This window comes from Lissotriton vulgaris, chromosome 4_1 (assembly GCF_964263255.1).
Source record: "Lissotriton vulgaris chromosome 4_1, aLisVul1.2, whole genome shotgun sequence".
Taxonomy (NCBI): Eukaryota; Metazoa; Chordata; class Amphibia; order Caudata; family Salamandridae; genus Lissotriton; species Lissotriton vulgaris.
Genome location: NC_141691.1, coordinates 2,264,157 through 2,285,699, shown reverse-complemented (window position 1 = coordinate 2,285,699; position 21,543 = coordinate 2,264,157). Strand labels below are relative to the sequence as shown.

At 45.5% G+C, this 21,543-nt stretch overlaps 1 protein-coding gene across 1 annotated transcript in view; it reads right to left on the bottom strand.

Moving 5' to 3' along the window:
- The window catches only part of LOC147718184 (uncharacterized), a 213,180-nt gene extending 191,977 nt beyond the window's left edge, over positions 1-21,203 (bottom strand). Inside the window, exon 1 of the mRNA XM_086966638.1 lies at positions 20,775-21,203. Coding sequence (XP_086822764.1) covers positions 20,775-21,179 — 405 coding nt within the window. The 5' untranslated portion in view covers positions 21,180-21,203. The remainder of the gene's footprint in view (positions 1-20,774) is intronic.
- Between the last annotated feature and the right edge of the window lie 340 nt (positions 21,204-21,543).

Below are 21,543 nucleotides of genomic sequence, written 5' to 3'. Positions count from 1 at the left end.
ACCAGCAGCTTTGTATGTGGAACAAATCATTGCTGTCGCCAATGTAGATAAAGACATTCCCATAAGCAAATAACTTATTGCCACGAAATCATGGAGGAGAAGTACCGGGCCCATTGCCGATGATGTTGAATTCCAAAAGATCTGAAACATACAAGACAAACTAGCAGTCACCCAAGAAGGATTAATACTGCAAGGCTCAAGAATCATCATACCTGGAAGCCTAAGACAGCTGGTCATCGAGTTGGCCCATGAAGGGGACCGTGGTACTGTAGCCACCAAGAGAGCCTTGAGAAATGAAGTGTGGTTCCTTCGGCTAGATGAGCGAGTCGAGAAAGAGCTGAAGACATGCCACATTTGCAATGATCCCCAAGCTGATGCAGCACTCAATGACAATGTCTGACCTTCCTACCCATGCATGGGAGATGGATACAGTTGAATTTTTGGGGCTTTTAAGAAATGGACACCGTCTCATAGTAGTCCTAGAAAAATATTCATGTTTTCCTTTGGTGGAATATCTATCTTCAATAACACATGACAAAGTCATGGAATGGCTTCATACCATCTTTGAAATTTGGGGTATTCCCAAAATTCTTATATCTAATAATGGCCCACCCTTTAACAGCAAACAAATTCAAAAAATGTCTTGTGTGACTCAACGGCAAACACCAAAAGAGTGCATCCCTGTGGCCTCAAGTTAAGGGTGTAGTTGAATGATTCATGGGCACCCTCAAAAGGGTCATTAAATGAGCATTCATGGAGGGAATCAATCTAAACTAATCCCTGTGCCAACCCCTCAGAGCCCATCGATCAACTTCTCACTTCACAACTGATGGGAGTCCAGCCACTTTGTGTTCGGGAGAGCCATCAGAAAAAAGCTACAACAATGGACACAAGATCAACCAGTCAATGCTGATAAGGTCTGAGACACCTCTGCAGCTCTGCAGCTCAATAGCTCGGAAAAGGAAGATGAAAATGTATGTAGATGAGCGTTGCCATGCCCATTAGACAGTCTTTGGCAAAGGAGAATGAACGTTGTCTAAACAGAAATGAGAACAGAAAACGGACACTCCTTTTGACGCTGATCCTTTGCAGGTTGGAGCAGGCAAGGGACATATGGTGTGAGTACATCGACCTGAACAATCCATCACTCAGGACACATCACAACCACTGCAACACTTATCGAATCCTGAAATCATTTGTGAGGCGATCCCGCCAGCAGGTCAGGCTCAAAATTCTGAGCCTATGGAAGTATTCCCATGGGGAAGAGCGGCTGTACTTTAGTGTTAAATTTTACTGGGTTGAATAACAGCAGTTTTATGTCATCCCACAATACCTCCTTTATATGTGGGAATAAAGGATACTACCATCTACATATTGGATGGTCAGGAACTTGCTATGTGTCTTTTTTGTTGCCACCTGTGTTTTTGGCTCCTGCATCCTACCATAAGGACTATAAACTCTATAATGTCATTTCTCAAAAACATTATAATAGGGTAATAAATCATGTTGAGGTGGATCAGACTGACACCGTACCAATATGTTGGCTTTAATTTGGGATTGTTCTTCTTTGTTGGTGCTGCCTTAAACAGTTGGAAAATTAGAGGCTTAACACTTGTTGTAGAGGCTGTAACCAACCAAACAGCTATGGCACTTTGAAACATCACAGAAGAACTACAAATTCTGACAATTGTGGCGCTCCAAAATCGAATGGTCCTCAACGTCGTGTTGGCTGATCGAGGTGGTGCATGTTGCATCATCGGGAGCTGTTGTTGTGTTTACATCCCTGATCACGCCCCTTCTGTTTTTGATGCAATCTCTAAACTGCATAAAATCGCTGCTGAGATTCACCCTGATACAGGAACATGGACTTTAGCCGGTTGGCTGTGGACACTATCTGTTACTTGGGGGTGGAAACTATTCACAGTACTATGTATATTCTTTGCGATCCTACTAATATGTTGCTTATTTCTACAATGTGGTCCAATGCTTTGCTCCCTTTGCATCACTGCTTGTATACATATCAAACACAGCATTAAGAATGTAAATGCCCAATTTGTATTAGACCAAGAAGTTAATGAGATGATGCAAATTAATGTGCAAGATATTTTCATTGTTCCTTCTAAATCATAGATGTTTTCAGCTAATGCTAAAAGGGTCGTCTGTGGAAACTTGGCAGAGATCACAGTTAGCATGAGCTGAAGCAATTTTGTCTGTGGCATCCATTTTAGTGAGCCATGTGTTTGCCATGTGCTTCCCCGTCTTTGCTGTTGCCTGCTTCTCTATTTCGCCTGAGTCATCATCTATAATTAACACCTTCAGCACTGAGCCTGAGCACTGCACATGCTCAGAAAGGCCTGTAGCTGCTACAATGCACCTGCTACATATTATCTGCCAGGCTATTTTAATTGATGTCAGAAGTTCTGTAACTCCTCCCACTCTATTGACTAAGTGATTCTCATGTATCCTTATATGTAACTAGCTATTTGTGGGTACACTTGTTCTGCCTGATTTTTAGCCTCCCTGCTGACACTGCAACTATCACAGTATATGAGCACCATGGTTTCTGTTCTTCCTGTGCTGCCTCATACATTGCCTGAGGGTTATGTATCGATGTAGCTCCACTCAAGAGTCCTAATGAACTATCTCTTTAATATTACAGCTTCCGTGCCAATCTCTATTTTGTCAGTCTAAAGGACCAGTGCGCAAAGATGGGCGAACCCCTACACTGCTGGGCCCCTGAAAAGGCTCACCCCCACAATACCACTGAAAATACAAGATTTGAAAAAAATATTATTGTCTACGGGTGCTTGTGGAAGACAATTTTTATGGACTGGTATCTAGAGAATGCTAAAGTGATTCTGGTATTTTATTGACTACTGCTGATCGTTTTCTATCAAGAAAGTGAAATAGAGGCAGTTGCCAGAAAAATTTAAAAATATATGTCCCTCAGCAGAAAGTAATTCTGGTATTTTACTGACCTTTGCTGGTTGTTCTCTATCAAGACAGGTAAAGAGAGGCAGTTGAACAGAAAAAAAAGTCCCTAAGCGGAAGAAGACAAGTCCTAGAGCTGTCACCAGTCTCCTGCTTCTTGCTATGTCCACTTGCATCTTCCAGAAACCTTAATTTGAGAGGAGAAATAACAAATTCAAATAAGAGTGATAGCACCATTTTGCGATTTGAGCCCAGGGCATTATGGGTATACAATGAACCCAGGCATGGCTGCTTTCTGGATGGTGTGCATTGAAGAAAAGAAACAAAGCTGTGGGTGATCATGATAGCGGTAAGGTCAAGATGCTAACCACCGACAAAAGTACTCACACTAGGGGGCATATTTACAAAGAGCTTGTGGAGATGTTGTTAGCCTCCTTGGCTTAACGACATGCCCCACCACTTCAGAAACGCAGGACTGCACTATATTTACAACAATATAGTGCAGCCCTGCTTTTCATCCCTGTCATGGCGCTACAAAAAGCAGCCTAGCGCCAACTCAGGTACCCTAGTGTAAGGTTGTCTGCGTGCAGGGGAGGATTGGTTATGTGCAGGAAGGTACCCGTTCCTGTACATAAACAATCTTTAAATGTAGTTTTGTAACTTCTATGTGTGCTGCTTAATGCAGCGCACACAGAAGTTGCAAAACAGCTTTTTTTCAAAAAATTATTGTTTATGTGGAAGGAGGTGGACCTTTCTGCACATAAACAATCTGTTGTGTCTTACCAGACGTAGCCGAGTTGTCTTTCATGTATTACTTTATTAACTTCTTGGTTGCACGATGGTAAAGGTATACATCGGTCTATAAGTCTTGTTATTCTCATACTCCAGCCTCTTCTGGTCATACACCAGCCCCACCAAGAGCAGTCTCCCTGCTGCTCAGCCCATCTCCAACTGTCACCGCTCATCCACACAGACACCCAGGCATTCCAATACCAACTCTCACTCTGGCTGAGCAGCAGGGAGACAGCAAGGCTGGGAAACATATACTAATACAAACAGAATATAACGGATGTATGATGTTACAACGCATACTTTAACAATGCATACTATTACAACGCAATTTTTACAACGCAGGATCCTTTACAACGAATGCCTTTACAACGCATGACATTACATCTCAGATGTTAGTACAATGCATGCCATTACAATGTTAGTATAGGTAAGTATATAATTTAAAAAAAAAAGAATTAATAAATATTTAATTAATATTATTTATTAAATTAATATTTTATTAATATATATATATATATATATATTCACTGAAAAAACCATAGGTTTCACACCAGTTATAGTTAGCTGGAAATTTTACTGACATAAAACCATTGAAATTCCCACGTTATAGTTAGTTGGACTCACTATAACTTGCGCGCCTGCAATGCACTGCTGATGACGTCACATATTACATCACTCATGACATGGTCAGTGACATCACTCATGACATCACTGATGACACCATCCCTGTGACAGAGTGACTGACCTCCTTTCAGTGTAATGTAACCCCTGAAACACATATTCAAAAATAGAAACTAACATTTACAAAAAAGTGGCGATACCTATACCAGTTACAACAACCAATTCAGTAATTCAACCATTTATATACACATTTACTCATTCACCAACAGTTCTATATAGTCATTCATACATATACTCACTTATCATATGTAGTGAAACACCTTTACATCCGTTAACACACCGACAGTCTTCCAAAAGTTACTCACACATATACTCACACATGCAAAAAAAGTATTGAACATCCATTTATTTGCATATACAGCTATACACACACTACCACCTTATTCCTAAGGAAACTTACACATACTTACTCTCTTAAACAATCACTTATAGAATCACATACTTATTTAAACAGGAACTCTTACAATCTCTCACTCTCACATTTACTCACTTATATAAATCAATACTCCATATACTAGAATAAAACATATGTATACACACTCATATATAAAACATATTTATTTTTTCAGAAAGACACACATTCACTGGATGGTGTCATCAGTGATGTCATGAGTGATGTCACTGACCATGTCATGAGTGATGTAATATGTGACGTCATCAGCAGTGCATTGCAGGCGCGCAAGTTATAGTGAGTCCAACTAACTATAACGTGGGAATTTCAATGGTTTTATGTCAGTAAAATTTCCAGCTAACTATAACTGGTGTGAAACCTATGGTTTTTTCAGTGAATTTAATAGGTTTTTTAAATGCTAATTCCTAACTATAACTGGTGTGAAACCTATGGTTTTTTCAGTGAATTTCATAGGTTTTTTAAATGCTAATTCCTAACTATAACTGGTGTGAAACCTATGGTTTTTTCAGTGAATTTCATAGTTTTTTAAATGCTAATTCCTTTGTATATCGAGTTTCTAACCTTTTTTTTTTTTACAATTTGCTGTTTTTTTTAAAGTATTTATTTTTTTTTATATTTTTTTTCTTTTGCGCTCTGGGTGCGCGCTCCGGGAAGCTTTCAGCTAAGCTCTCCTGTAAGCTTCTCCGAGAGCTCATCTGAAAGCGCACCCAGAGCGCAACTGTCGTTCGTGAAAAAAAAATATGAATGAAAAGTTAATAATAATGCAAAACATTTCGTACCATACAAATAAAATTAGTTTTTTTTAATATGGAAAATGATTATGCATTTCTATAAAAGATTGATGACGTCACTTCGGCGCGCAACGTAAGTGCCCTCGGAAGCGCATACGTGCGCGGCGCATAAACGCACGGAAAAGCGCCTACGATCGCGCCACGTTTGCGACCCGGAAGCGCCTACGATCGCGCTGCGTAAACGCACCCGGAAGTGCTCCGGAGCGCGCAGCGTAAACGCATCGGGTCATGTGACCCTAAAATAACACTTTTCATTGGTTGCTAACAGTTTTTTTTTACAATGAATGAAATCCCCACCCATTTCCTTCACTTCTTCTTTCACTTTTGTGACTGAAAGACCTGCCTTTTTTGCTGCTCCATATTCCTGGATTCATCATGGCTGCCAGACCATCCAGCAGTGAAGATGATTTCATTGATGAAGAGCCTCCTACCCCAAAGGTGAAGGAACATTTCATCTGGAAATTTTTTAAGTTTCCAGAAGGCCAGAAGAAGGTGAATGCACCAAAAGTAGAGTGCAGGATCTGCAAACAGGTCCTGTCACGGGGTAACCCCCCAAAAAAATACTCTTTTGGCAACTTCACCATGATTCGCCATGTGGAGAGGAGGCACCCCCAGAATTTTGCCCGGGAAAGTGTCAGGGCTCTGGCACAGGAGGTTCCCAGAGATGGGGCCTCTACATCAACAGGAGGAGCAACTTCTTCTGGAAGAGAACAATCTCATGGGCAGGTAGCAAACATTCAACCTGCATTCAACCATGGGGTCGTCAGATGCAGATACTGCAATCAACTCCTCACCTATGGGGAGCAAAGTGTCCTGCTCATGGTTCGGGCATTGGAGAACCATCACTGCCCTTCCCACCCCTAATTTTTTTCTTTTCTTTTTGCTCCTGTTGAGCAGTTTCTATTCCCTGTTTTTGTTCCTCTTCAGTTAAAAGAAGAAAACCAAAAGTTCTTTTCAGAACTACCTCCAATTCTCATCAAAGAGCTATAATCTTAAAAAATGAAGAGTAAGTGAAATATAGTGCATTGATAATTGAAAGGAGAATGAGTAAGAAAGAACAGAAAGGTATGAGAGGTGAAAGGAAGTGAAGTAGGAGGACTGAAAGAAGGTGAGTGTTAGAAAAGAAAGTTATGACACAGTGAATAAACTGGAGGCCTCATTTCTGAAAAGTGACGCATCGCTACGTGAAAATAGCGATGCGTCACTTTTCTGGACGCACTCCTTATGACATTCCAGATATGTCATATTTAATATATGACTAATCAATTCGCAAGGAGTTACAGATATGTCAGTATTTCTGACATATCTGTAAACACAAAAGTAACGCATTGCAGGAGTGCGTCACAAAAGTGACGCAACTCCAATAATGTGTCCTTTCACATGGAAAAAGCACCATGTGAAAGGTTTGCTGTGAAGCAGGCGCAAGATTTTGGCGCAACTGCATCCTAAAAGTGACGCACTGCGTCATTATTACCAAGCTTTTTGCAAGGAACACCCCCTCTGCATGCATTATACCTGACACTATTTTTTAAAAAGTGACGCATCTAGGTACATGGGTCACTTTTTAAAACTCTGCGCCATATTGTATCTGCATCAGGTATAATGTATGCAGAGGGGGCAATCCCTCGCAAAAAGCTTGGTAATAACAACGTACTGAAATCTATGAGATTTCCCTGCGTCACTTTTAGGATGCTATTGCGTCAAAATTTTGCGCCGGCCTCGCATCACTTTTATGTTTACACATATGTCAGAAATACTGACGTATCTGTAACTCCTTGCAACATGATTCGTCATACATTAAATATGACACATCTGGAATGTCATAAGGACTGTGGACAGAAAAGTGACGCATCACACCAGCAGTGTAATAAAATGTGCCTCGTTGCACTATATTTAAAGGATGCAACAGCATCCTAAAAGTGACGCAGTGAAATCTCAAACATTTCACTGCGTCGCTATTACAAAGCTTTTAGTGGGAGAACACCCCCTCTGCATGCATTATACCTCACGCAGATATAATGTGGCGCTTGATTTTAAAAAGTGACCCATCTACCTAGATACCTCACTTTTTAAATATAACGCAACGCAACACATTTTTTTACACTACTGGTGCAATGCGTCACTTTTCTGTGCGCACTCCTTATGACATTCCAAGTAACGCATTGCTGGAGTGCGTCACAAAAGTGACGCAACTCCAGTAATGTGTCCTTTCAAATGGGGAAAGCAGCATATGAAAGGTCTTGCCTCAGTCTAACACCTGCTGTAAAGCAGGCACAAGATTTTGACGCAACAGCATCCTAAAACTGACGCAGTGAAATCTCAAAGATTTCACTGCGTCGCTATTACAAAGCTTTTTGCGGGAGAACACCCCCTCTGCATGCATTATACCTGACGCTATTTTTAAAAAGTGACGCATCTAGGTACATGGGTCACTTTTTAAAACTCTGCGCCATATTGTATCTGCAACATGATTCGTCATACATTAAATATGACACATCTGGAATGTCATAAGGAGTGCGCACAGAAAAGTGACGCATAACACCAGCAGTGTAATAAAATGTACCTCGTTGCACTATATTTAAAAAGTGACGCATCTAGATAGATGCGTCACTTTTTAAATATTGCATAACAATGCGCATTTTTTTACACCGCTGGTGCGTCACAAAAATTGACGCACAGGAAGCGCAAAACTAACAGCGCAAGGCCTTCATAAATATGGTCCTGGATTTTCCCCGTGCTTCGCCGGTGCGCGTACCATGCGCTTCCCCCGCGCAAAACGAAAAAAAAATTTTAATGCCCTGCAGGACCCTATTTTAGTCCCTACATCAAACCTAGGGGGTCAGAGGGGGTCTACTCTTCCCCCTTATGGTCATTTGCCCCTTTTTTTTTCAAACCCCTTGTGTCTCGATTTTACCGAGACACAAGATGGCGGCCGCTCCGCACTGTTTAGAATGTTTACAGACAACTGAGATCCAATCAGCTTCCTGCGCGCAAGTCGCGTGTCGCGCCTGGAGCGCACTCCGGTGCGCGCACGGGAGAGCGCCTATAGATATATATATTTTTTTGAACCTAAATTACTCAAAATCCACTGGAGCACATATCTTGAGACATAGCAAAGGCACATCGGGCTACCAGTCCCTACAATTTTGCCAAGTTTGGTGGAAATCCATTCAGCCGTTCGGGCTAAAAGTGAAATCGACCGCCCTATGGAAATTAACATGGGGAAAACGCGTTTTGGGACCCCCCTTTTATCTCGGCCCCCGCTTGACGAATCCCCCCCAAACTTTCAGGGAAGGACCGGACCGCCATGAGACCATTTTCCTGAAAATTTCAGGCAGATTCGTCAACCGGCGCCAAAGTTATTCAAAATAGAATGTTGAGATTTAACATTGAAAATTATCCTAACTATAACTACCTACTGGCGACCGCCAGTAGGTAATATATATATATATATATATATATATATATATATATATATATATATATATATATATATATATATATATATATATATATATATATATATATATATATATATATATATATATATATATATATATATATATATATATATATATATATATATATATTATTTAAAAATAGTGTAGGTGTTTTAAAATAATATTCTAACTCCAGGGGGGAGTAATAGTAGGGTAAGTGCAGGATAATGTAGGGGTAAAAATTACTATTCTAACTCCAGGGGGGTGTAATAGTAGGGTAATTGCTGGATAGTGTAGGGTTAAAATTACTTTATTTTTTATTTTTTAAGAACTTTTTTTAATAAATATTAAAATTACTTAAATTAATTTATTTAATTTATTTAAAGTACTATTTATAAAACTGAACCCTTAAAATACCCCTGTACCCCAAAACCCAAACCTATCCCTAAACCCTAAAGCTACCCCTGTACCCCATAACCCAAACCTAGCCCTGAACCCTAAAAATACCCCTGTACCCCATAACCCAAACCTAGCTCTGAACCCTAAAATACCCCTGTACCCCAAACCCCAAACCTAGCCCTGAACCCTAAAAATGCCCCTGTACCCCAAAACCCAAACCTAGCCCTGAACCCTAAAAATACCCCTGTACCCCGAAACTCAAACCTAGCCCTGAACCCTAAAATACCCCTGTACCCCATAACCCAAACCTAGCACTGAACCCTAAAAATACCCCTGTACCCCAAAACCCATACCTATCCCTAAACCCTAAAACTACCCCTGTACCCCATAACCCAAAACTATATCTGAACCCTTAAAATACCCAAACACTTCAAAACATATACCTCAGTACCCCAAAACATATACTCCTATACTCATACTTCTTAAAATTACTTAAATTAATTAATTTAATTTATTTTTAATATTTATTAAATTAATTAAATCATTTAAAAAAAATTAAATAAATGTTTTAAAAAAAAGATAAACTTACCTATACCTACGTTGTAATGGCATGCGTTGTAATAGCATCTGCGGTGTAATGTCATGCGTTGTAAAGGCATTCGTTGTAATGGATCCTGCGTTGTAGTAGTTGCGCTGTAAAAGTAGTTTGTTGTAATAGTTGCGTTGTAACAGTTGTTTACCGAATATAACACAATCATTGGCCCTTTGCTGGTTTGTTGTTTGCTGAACAAAACAGCGCACATGAAAACAGCAAAAACAAGGAGAAATGCAACATTTCTCCTTGTTGCACCAGAGTAAAACCAGGAGGGATATGTACAACAGAAGTGGTGAAGTGATACCTTAGCCGTCATGGCTTAGCGCCTTACTTTGCCACTTCAGAAACGCAAGGCTGCACCATATTTACAGAAATATACTGCAGCTTTGCATTTACCCTGCTCTGGCAATACAATTAGCAGCCTAACGCCAACGCAGGGACCCTTGCACCAGAGTGCAGGGGAAGATTGTTTATGTGCAGGAAAGTCCACATACGACTCCTCCACCCGCTTAGCCTTAAACCCCGGCCGTCTCCCCAACTGCGTCCAAGCCGCTCCTGGACACACCCATGGACCCTTCTCCTGCAACTCCTGCAAGTTCGACGGCAACAAGAACTATTCCTCATCCACGAACACACAACAGATATCAGACACCAACCACCTAAAATGCATCCTGCTCAACACCCGCTCAGTCCACAGACACGCCATTGACCTCTGGAACCTGCTAGACACCATTTCTCCCGACGTCGCCTTCCTAACAGAAACATGGATGAACGCCTCATCAGCCCCTGACATCACCATTGCCATCCCAGAAGGATACAAGATCATCCGTAAAGACCGCACCGACAAAACTGGAGGAGGAATCGCTATCGTCTACAAGAATTCCATCCGCATCTCAACCAGCTCAGACGTCAATCTCACTAGCGCCGAACACCTTCACTTCCAGATCCACACCGACCCCAAGACCACACTCAGAGACACCCTCCTCTACCGACCTCCAGGATCCCGTGCACAATTCAGCGATGTCATCACTGACTTCATCACTCCACACGCCCTTCCCTCCGAGGAATACATTCTACTGGGAGACCTCAACTTTCATCTGGAAAAGAGCAATGACAGCAACGCCACCACCCTTCTGGAAAATCTCGCCAACATAGGACTCAAACAACTTGTCACTACCCTCACCCACATCGCAGGTCACACGCTCGACCCCATCTTCACCTCCAGCAAACATGTCTCCTTCAGTCACACCACAACTCTACATTGGACGGACCACAGTTGCGTTCACTTTATCTACAATAAGACCACAACTCACAACCATCCTCAACCTTCTCTGCGAAGAAACTGGAACAAAATCACCACGAACCAGATCTCCTCATCGCTTCTTCAAAAACCCCCTGTCCACTCCTCAAACCCCGACCAGGCAGCCATTAACCTCACCCAATGGCTATCCAACAGCGCCGACATCCTAGCACCATTGCAAAAACACCAAATCAAACTAGGCAGCAAAAATGCCTCCTGGTTCAACGATGATCTTAAGAAATCGAAGAAACTCTGTCGCTCCTTCGAGAAGGCCTGGAAAAAAGACCCAAACACCAACACCAGGGACGCCTTTAAAAACGCCACCCGCATACACCACCAACTTATCCGATCTGCCAAGAAAGCCGCTTTCAAAGACCGACTAGAGAACAACGCCCACAACAGCAAGGAATTATTCAACATCGTCAAAGAGTTCACCAACCCCTCAGCCAACTCCAACGACATCACCCCCTCTCAAGCCCTCTGCGACTCCCTAGCTTCGTTCTTCCACAACAAAATCGCAGACATCCACAACAGCTTCGACAACCAACCCGAAGTCCAACCCACCCAACCTTCTGCAGGACCTTCACCCCCCTTGAACATCCTTAATGACTGGAACCCAATCTCCACTGAGGACACCATCTGCCTTATGAACTCCATCCACTCAGGATCCCCCACAGACCCATGCCCTCACCACATCTTCAACAAAGCAGATTCCATCATAGCACCACACCTCTGAGACGTCATCAACTGCTCCCTCAACTCCGCCACCTTCCCAGAAAGCTGGAAACCCGCCGAACTTAGCGCTCTTCTGAGAAAACCCACAGCTGACCCCACCGAACTCAAAAACTACCGCCCCATCTCGCTCCTTCCATTCCCGGCCAAAGTCATCAAAAAAGCTGTCAACAACCAGCTCGCCGCCTTCCTCGAAACCAACAAATCCCTCGACCCCTCACAGTCCGGCTTCCGAGCCAAACACAGCACAGAGACCGCCCTCATCGCAGCAACAGACGATATTCGAACTCTACTGGACAATGGAAACACAGTCGCCCTCATCCTCCTCGACCTCTCTGCAGCATTCGACACAGTCTGCCGCAGCACCCTTTTACAACGCCTCAATAACATCGGAATACAAGGGAAAGCACTTGAATGGATCACCTCGTTCCTCACCGGAAGAACCCAGAGAGTCCGCCTTCCACCATTCAAGTCTGAGGCCACTGAAGTCATCTGTGGCGTACCACACGGATCCTCACTCAGCCCCACCCTCTTCAACGTATACATGAGCCCCCTCGCGGCCATCGCCCGCCAATACAACCTCAACATCATCTCTTACGCGGATGACACTCAACTAATCCTTTCTCTCACCAATGACCCCAGCACCGCCAAAACTAACCTACACGAAGGAATGAAAGAAGTTGCCGAATGGATGAAACAAAGCCGTCTGAAACTGAACTCAGACAAAACAGAAGTCCTCATCTTAGGTACATCCCCCTCTGCATGGGACGACTCTTGGTGGCCGGAGGCCCTTGGAAAAGCACCCATCCCGACAGACCACGCACGGAACCTAGGCGTCATCCTGGATTCTTCACTCTCAATGAACAGACAAGTCAGCGCCGTATCCTCATCCTGCTTCAACATTCTTCGCATGCTCAAAAAACATTTCGCTGGATCCCCACTGAAACCAGAAAAACGGTCACCCATGCACTGGTTACAAGCCGCCTGGACTACGGAAACACCCTATACGCCGGCATCACCGCAAAACTCCAGAAAAAACTCCAACGCATCCAGAGCGCATCAGCCAGACTCATACTAGACATCCCGCGTAAAGACCACATCTCCAGTCACCTGAAAAACCTCCACTGGCTCCCCGTCAATAAGAGGATTACCTTCCGTCTCCTGACCCACGCACACAAAGCACTCTATGATCTTGGACCCGAATGCCTCAACACACGTCTCTCCTTCTACACCCCCCCGCCAGCTGCGATCTTCCAACCTAGACCTTGCTGCCGTACCTCGCATCAACAAAACCACCATGGGAGGTAGATCCTTCTCCTACCTGGCAGCTAAGACCTGGAACTCACTTCCCACTCACCTTCGCCTCACTCAGAACCACCTAGCATTCAGAAAACAACTTAAAACTTGGATATTCGACAGGTAATTCCCCACCCTCCTCAAGCGCCTGAGACCCTCTGGGTATATAGCACGCTATATAAATATCTTGACTTGACTTGACTTGACTTGCACAATAACACACTTGAAATGCCAATTTGTCACTTCTATTTGTGATGCTTAATGCAGCCCACATGGAAGTTACAAAATTTAGGGGCATATTATCAAGGGGGTTTATCTCCGCTTTTTTGGCTTTAAAAGCCAAGAAAGCAGATATAAAATTATCTCCCTATTACCTAGCTGCCGCTAACACCAGTTAGCTACAGCTAGTAGGAGATAGCGACCATCTTGGGCCCCACTTTGCATGTCAGTGATATTTATCACTAATGAGATGCAAAGTGGGCGTGCCAAGATGTTAGAGACTGAAAACAGTTGCTAACATCGCTATCTCCTATTACCAACTTTTGGAGATATTCGCGCTAAGCGGGAATATCTCCAAAAGCTAACACCTGCCCTGAGCAGTTCTTAGCCATGTTATCCAATGGGAGGTGGATAACATGGCTAAGAGCATTAGCTCGCTAATGCATGAATATCGCTGACTTTTCAGCGATATTCATGCTTTGCGGCGATTTTTACCGCATTTGCGTTAAACCTTGGTAATCTCTAACCAAGCAATAGCGATAATTATCGCTATTGCTTGGTAATATGCCCCTAAATTTTTTCTTTAAGAATTGTTTATGTGCAGGAAGGGTCACCTTTAACAATCCAAGGCTTTTTGCTTTTTCCATGTGTGCGGCACAAGGCAGCACAAAAGGAAAGAGCTAAAACGAGGAGATATAAAGCATTTCTACTTGTTTTGCCAACGTAAGAACAAGTTTTCCCCTATATACGCCACTCTTGTAAATAAGGGGCAGCATCAGAATCAATGGGTGCTGCAGTGGAATGCCCGCCGTAACACCCACTGCCCGCCCTTTTCAATCTAAGTGCCTTATTTACACGGCATCGTTATGCCAGAGTAAGTGGCTTAACGCTGCCTTGTAAATAATGCGAGGCCTCTATGGCAATCACACTGTCAATAAAAGTGGAGTTGTGCAAGAGAGCTGTAAGAAGCCTACAACCTTGCAAGGAGAGCTGTCGATGGGAGTTGTGAGGAGTGTGGGATATGACGAGGGGAGCTGTGCAAGAGAGCTGCAAGGAATGTACAACATTGTAAGGAGAGCTGTCGATGGGAGCTGTGAGGAGTATGGGATATGACGAGGGCAGCTGTGCAAGAGAGCTGCAAGGAATGCGCAACCTTGCAAGGAGAGCTGTCGATGAGAGCTATGAGGAGTATGTGATATGATGAGAGGAGCTGTGCAAGAGAGCTGCAAGGAATGTGCAACCTTGCAAGGAGAGCTGTCGATGGGAGCTGTGAGGAGTGTGGGATATGACGAGGGGAGCTGTGCAAGAGAGCTGCAAGGAATGTTCAACATTGTAAGGAGAGCTGTCGATGGGAGCTGTGAGGAGTATGGGATATGACAAGGGCAGCTGTGCAAGAGAGCTGCAAGGAATGCGCAACCTTGCAAGGAGAGCTGTCGATGGGAGTTGTGAGGAGTATGGGATATGACGAGGGGAGCTGTGCAATAGAGCTGCAAGGAATGTTCAACATTGTAAGGAGAGCTGTCGATGGGAGCTGTGAGGAGTATGGGATATGACGAGGGGAGCTGTGCAAGAGAGCTGCAAGGAATGCGCAACCTTGCAAGGAGAGCTGTCGATGGGAGCTGTGAGGAGTATGGGATATGACGAGGGGAGGTGTGCAAGAGAGCTGTAAGAAGCCTACAACCTTGCAAGGAGAGCTGTCGATGGGAGCTGTGAGGAGTATGGGATATGACGAGGGGAGCTGTGCAAGAGAGCTGCAAGGAATGTTCAACATTGTAAGGAGAGCTGTCAATGGGAGCTGTGAGGAGTATGGGATATGACGAGGGGAGCTGTGCAAGAGAGCTGTAAGAAGCCTACAACCTTGCAAGGAGAGCTGTCGATGGGAGCTGTGAGGAGTATGTGATACGACGAGGGGAGCTGTGCAAGAGAGCTGCAAGGAATGTTCAACATTGTAAGGAGAGCTGTCGATGGGAGCTGTGAGGAGTATGTGATATGACGAGGGGAGCTGTGCAAGAGAGCTGTAAGAAGCCTACAACCTTGCAAGGAGAGCTGTCGATGAGAGCTATGAGGAGTATGTGATATGACGAGAGGAGCTGTGCAAGAGAGCTGCAAGGAATGTGCAACCTTGCAAGGAGAGCTGTCGATGGGAGCTGTGAGGAGTGTGTGATATGACGAGGGGAGCTGTGCAAGAGAGCTGCAAGGAATGCGCAACATTGCAAGGAGAGCTGTTGATGGGAGCTATGAGGAGTATGGGATATGACGAGGGGAGCTGTGCAAGAGAGCTGCAAGGAATGCGCAACCTTGCAAGGAGAGCTGTCGATGGGAGCTGTGAGGAGTATGGGATATGACGAGGGGAGCTGTGCAAGAGAGCTGCAAGGAATGTTCAACATTGTAAGGAGAGCTGTCGATGGGAGCTGTGAGGAGTATAGGATATGACGAGGGGAGCTGTGCAAGAGAGCTGCAAGGAATGTTCAACATTGTAAGGAGAGCTGTCGATGGGAGCTGTGTGGAGTATGTGATATGACGAGGGGAGCTGTGCAAGAGAGCTGTAAGAAGCCTACAACCTTGCAAGGAGAGCTGTCGATGGGAGCTGTGAGGAGTATGGGATATGACGAGGGGAGCTGTGCAAGAGAGCTGCAAGGAATGCGCAACATTGCAAGGAGAGCTGTCGATGGGAGCTGTGAGGAGTATGGGATATGACGAGGGGAGCTGTGCAAGAGAGCTGTAAGAAGCCTACAACCTTGCAAGGAGAGCTGTCGATGGGAGCTGTGAGGAGTATGTGAGATGACGAGGGGAGCTGTGCAAGAGAGCTGCAAGGAATGCGCAACCTTGCAAGGAGAGCTGTCGATGGGAGCTGTGAGGAGTATGTGATATGAAGAGGGGAGCTGTGCAAGAGAGCTGTAAGAAGCCTCAACTTTGCAAGGAGAGCTGTCGATGGGAGCTGTGAGGAGTGTATGATATGACGAGGGGAGCTGTGCAAGAGAGCTGCAAGGAATGCGCAACATTGTAAGGAGAGCTGTTTATGAAAAGAAATCTAGCGAAGGAGCACTTTTATGAAAGAATTCTCTCCTAAACCCTGTTTTTCAGAAAAACACCCAGTACAGGCTTTTTTCCAGACTTTGCCCACAGGTCTAGTTTCAAAGATAAACATAATTTTGCTGACTTCGGAGTTTGTGAAGTTGACAGATATTTGCATTGTGCTCCTGACTTACAAATGACGTACACATAGGGTTACAGGTGTAGGAGATGATTCAGAAAGTTCTAATTTTTTTTAAAGGATGTCTTACACCTAAGTGCATGAGTGAGTTAGCCATATATTCCAGTTTTTTTTACACCAGGCCAGGAAATTCAGTAGCACCTTCACCTCTTAAACAAGAATAACATGCAGACACTAAAACAAACATCCTTATAACTAAGGCCAGAAGAGGGGTGTGTGCAGACAAGGAAAGAGAATCAAAGTAAAATGCCCCACTGTGGAGCAAACTTCTAAAGTCGCCGAATGTGCAAACTAAGTCTGCCCGACTCTTCGTAGAAGGGCTCCCTTCTGACTTATGTCCAACCATCTATCATCGCATACTCCCACACCGCCATCTTTTCTCCTGTCCATCCACCCATTCGTCCATCCATCCATTTGTCTGTCCATCCATCCAATACCCATATGTTCACACATGGACCATCCATTCTTTCCTTCATTCATCTATCTGTTCTTCCTTTCACTCTTCTGTTCATCCTTTCATACACCTAGCCGCACCCCCAGTCACCCTTTATTCGATGCTTTCAGCGACTCATCCATTCATCCTCCTTCTCTTTACCCTGCCTTCCTTCCACTTTTCCTTTGAACTTTTCTTCCACATTTCCTTCTTTCAACCTCTGTTTACTTTCACCCTTTCTTCCTTCTTGCTTTTTTCCTCCCAGTTTCTCTCGACCATCATGCTTTCTTATCTTGCATTATTTTTCTTTCATACATTCCTTTTCCCCACACTCTCTATTTGCTGTCCTTGTCCTTTTGAAGTCGAACCCCCCATTCAGCGCAGCTTCCAGGTATTCTTAAGACTTCTTGGGGATATTCAGAAAGCTTTGCTGGGAATGCATCCGCCCATTGCTTACTGTTGGCTTTGTAGTTTGTAACTCACACTTCCTTGCTTTCTATTGGCTGCTTTAATTGTTTTAGGCTGTCCAGCTTCCATTCACCCCTCACTAAAAGCATTATTTGTTTACTGTATTCCTTCGAGTGCCCCTTTCTGTAAACAAGCCTTTAAATCTTATCCTTATCTTGTCACATCTTCAGTCATTCAAAGACAGAGGTCAAATGTCAGGCTCTGTCTTCGGAGGGAACTTGGGGCCTCATTTATGAAAGGTGTTGCATCGCTGCGATAAAACGGCGTTGCAACACTTTTCAGTGTGCCCTGCTTGCGACACCACAGATGGGCTGTATTTACTGCACTGCGCTCCATGTCACAAGGATTTAGATACGTCAGTATTCCTGACGTATATGTAGGTGCAAAATTGACGCATTGCTGGAGTGTGTCTTGAAGCACACTTCAATGGGGCAAGCCCCACCTGAAAGGGCCTGCGTCCGTCTTATGCCTGCGCTGAGGCAGGTGTAAGATTTTGACGCAGTGGCATCCTAGAAGTGGCGCAGTGAAATCTGATAGATTTCACAGCGCCACTTATACGACCCACATTTGCGGGGGAATGCCCACCCTGACTACGGTATACCTGACGCAGGTATAATTTAGCGCAGTGGTTTACAAAGTCACACATCTGCTTCGATGCGTCACTTTGTAAATATGTTGCAGTGCGGCTCATATGTTAGGACCTCAGTCACAAAAAGTGATGCACTGGCTGAGCTAGGGGCCCATAAATAAGACCGTCAGTGTTTATTTTTTTCTCTGTCTTCAAAGTGAGAGGATTTATGTGACAATCTTTCTGTGAAAATCTATTTTCTAGCACACCACAAAGTTTAAATGTCTGTAATGAACTGTGTAGGCATTTCAGAATGTATCAAATTACGAAAGCACAATTGAAGCATATTTTATGCAATTCTGAAGTGTAGTGTAAAGGAATATTTGATTATGATCAAACCAAATACATTCACGAGGCGCTGACGTTGTCACACATTATCATTTTGAGTGTTGTATTCTTTTGTCATTAAAACTGTAAGCCTATGCAACAGTGTGGAGCAGATCTATACCCTGGGGGCAGTGTAGTGTGGATCTACACACAGGGGGATGCAGGGCAGGACTGGGAACGGAAAGCAGCCCTGGCAAACCGCTCGTCCGACGTCCCAGCGGGGCGGGGGGTGTGGCCGAGCTGTTTGCTAGGGTCGGTTTCGGACAATTTTGTTTCCAGGGTGGCAAAAGCAGCCCCCCAGGGGCCAAAACAGGCCTCCACCCTGGTGGCCCACCGGGGAAACATCCGGTGCCCACTATGCTAGTCCAGCCCTGAGGGGATGTTTGGTGCAGATCTACAAACAGGGGGTAAAGGGATGTGGATTTACATACAGGGGGCAGTGGGGTGCGGATTTACACACAGGGGGCAGTGGGGTGTGGATCTACACACAGGGGGATGTTTGGTGCAGATCTTCAAACAGGGGGTAGTGGGATGTGGATTTACACACAGGGGGCAGTGGGGTGCGGATCTACACACAGGGGCAGTGGGGTGCGGATCTACACACAGGAGGCAGTGGAGTGCGGATCTACACAAAGGGGGCAGTGGGGTGCACCTCTACACCCTGGGGGCTGTGAGGTGCAGATCTACACACAGGGGTCAGAGGGGTGCGCATCTACACAGAGGGGGCTGTGGGGTGCAGATCTACACACAGGCGGCAGTAGGGAGCAGATCTACACACAGGAGGCAGTGGGATGTGGATCTACGCACAGGGGGCAGTGGCGTGCGGATCTACACAGAGGAAGCAGTGGAGTGTGGATCTGCACACAGGGGGCAGTGGGATGCGGATCTACACACAGGGGGCAGTGGGGTGCAAATCTACACACAGGGGGCAGTGGGGTGTGGATCTACAGACAGGGGGCAGTGGGGTGTGGATCTACACACAGGGGGCAGTGGGGTGCGGATCTACACACAGGAGGTTGTGGGGAACGAATCTACACACAGGGGGCAGTGGGGTGTGGATCTATGCACAGGGGGCAGTGGGGTGCAAATCTACACCACACAGGGGGCAGTTGGGTGCAGATCTACACACAGGGGGTTGTTGCGGGCAGATCTAAACACATGGGGTTGTGGGGTGAGGATGTACACACAGGGAGCAGTGGGGTACAGAGCTACACACAGGGGGTTGTGGGGTATGGATCTACACACATGGGGTTGTGGTGTGTGGATCTACACACAGGGGACAGTGGGGTGCGGATCTATACACTGGAGGCAGATGGGTGCAGATCTACACACAGGGGGCAGTGGAGTGCAGATCTACACACGGGGCAGCGGGTGCATATCTACACATAGGGGGCAGTGGGGTGCGGTTCTACACACGGGGCAGTGGGGTGCGGATCTACACACAGGGGGCAGTTGGGTGCAAATCTACACACAGGGGCAGTGGGATGCAAATCTATACACAGGGGGCAGTGGGGTGTGGATCTACACACAGGGGGCAGTGGGGTGCAGATCTGCACACAGGGATAGTGGGGTGTAGATCTGCACACAGTTGGCAGTGGGGTGCAAATCTACAAACAGGGGGCAGAGGGGTGCGGATCTACACACAGTGGGATGTGGAGTGCAGATCTACACATAGGGGCAGTGGGGTGCAGATCTACACACGGGGCAGTGGGGGGTGGATAAACACACAGGGGGATGTGGAGTGCGGATCTACACACAGGGGGCAGTGGGGTGCGGATCTACACACAGGGTTTAGTGGGTTGCAGATCTACACACAGGGGCAGAGGGGTGCGGATTTACGCACAGGGGCAGTGGGGTGCGGATCTACTCACAGGGGGATGTGGAGTGCGGATCTACACATAGGGGCAGTGGGGTGCAGATCTACACACGGGGCAGTGGGGGGTGGATAAACACACAGGGGAATGTGGAGTGCGGATCTACACACAGGGGGCAGTGGGGTGCGGATCTAAACACAGGGTTTAGTGGGGTGCAGATCTACACACAGGGGGAGGGGTGCGGATTTACGCACAGGGGCAGTGGGGTGCGGATCTACACACAGGGAGCAATGAAGAGATACCTTGTACTGCTGCAGCGCTTCCTCAATAGGGATCACAATGTGGCCTCGGTGCTCACGGGACCGGTCACAGATTGTGCACACCGCCTGTTGGTCGTCCTCACAGAACAGCTTCAGCTTCTCTTCATGCCACTCACACATCTCCCCTGGCACCCCTGGATTCACCGATAGCTGCCTGGCAATGGCCACCAGGTTGGTGAGCTGCAGATTCTTGCAGAGGTCTGTTTTTGTGCACTCCCTCCTGCACTGGGGACATGTTGGAATACCCCCAATAGCATTCTTCCAGAAGGTGGCGATGCAAACACTGCAGAAGTTGTGTCCACACTCTATGGTCACTGGGTCAGTGAAGTACTCCCAGCAGATGGAGCAGGTCACTTCATTCTGGAGAGCAGAGAAGCGCGCAGCCATGGTGTCCTGGCAGCCTCCCTGGCTCAGTGCACTCTACCTGGGGTGTGTGTTTGCTTGAGCACTGCTGCAGGGAAGGGAGTGGCATCACCTGTGCTTCCTTGTTGATACTTCCGTGTCCTCTCTCTCTCAGTCTCTCTCTCTTTCTCTCTCACTCTCTTCCTCTAGCTCTTTCTCCTTTGCTCACTCTGTGTTCATCTCCTGTGTAAAAGAAACGGTCACAAAACCTCAGCTTAAACATTAATAGCCTTGGATTAAAGCAGCAGCCATTCCCCAATGAAAAACATTACATGAACATAATGTCAGGCACAATGTCAAAATTATTTTTTAGAAAACCATACATATGACTTTTTAATATAGTTTAAGT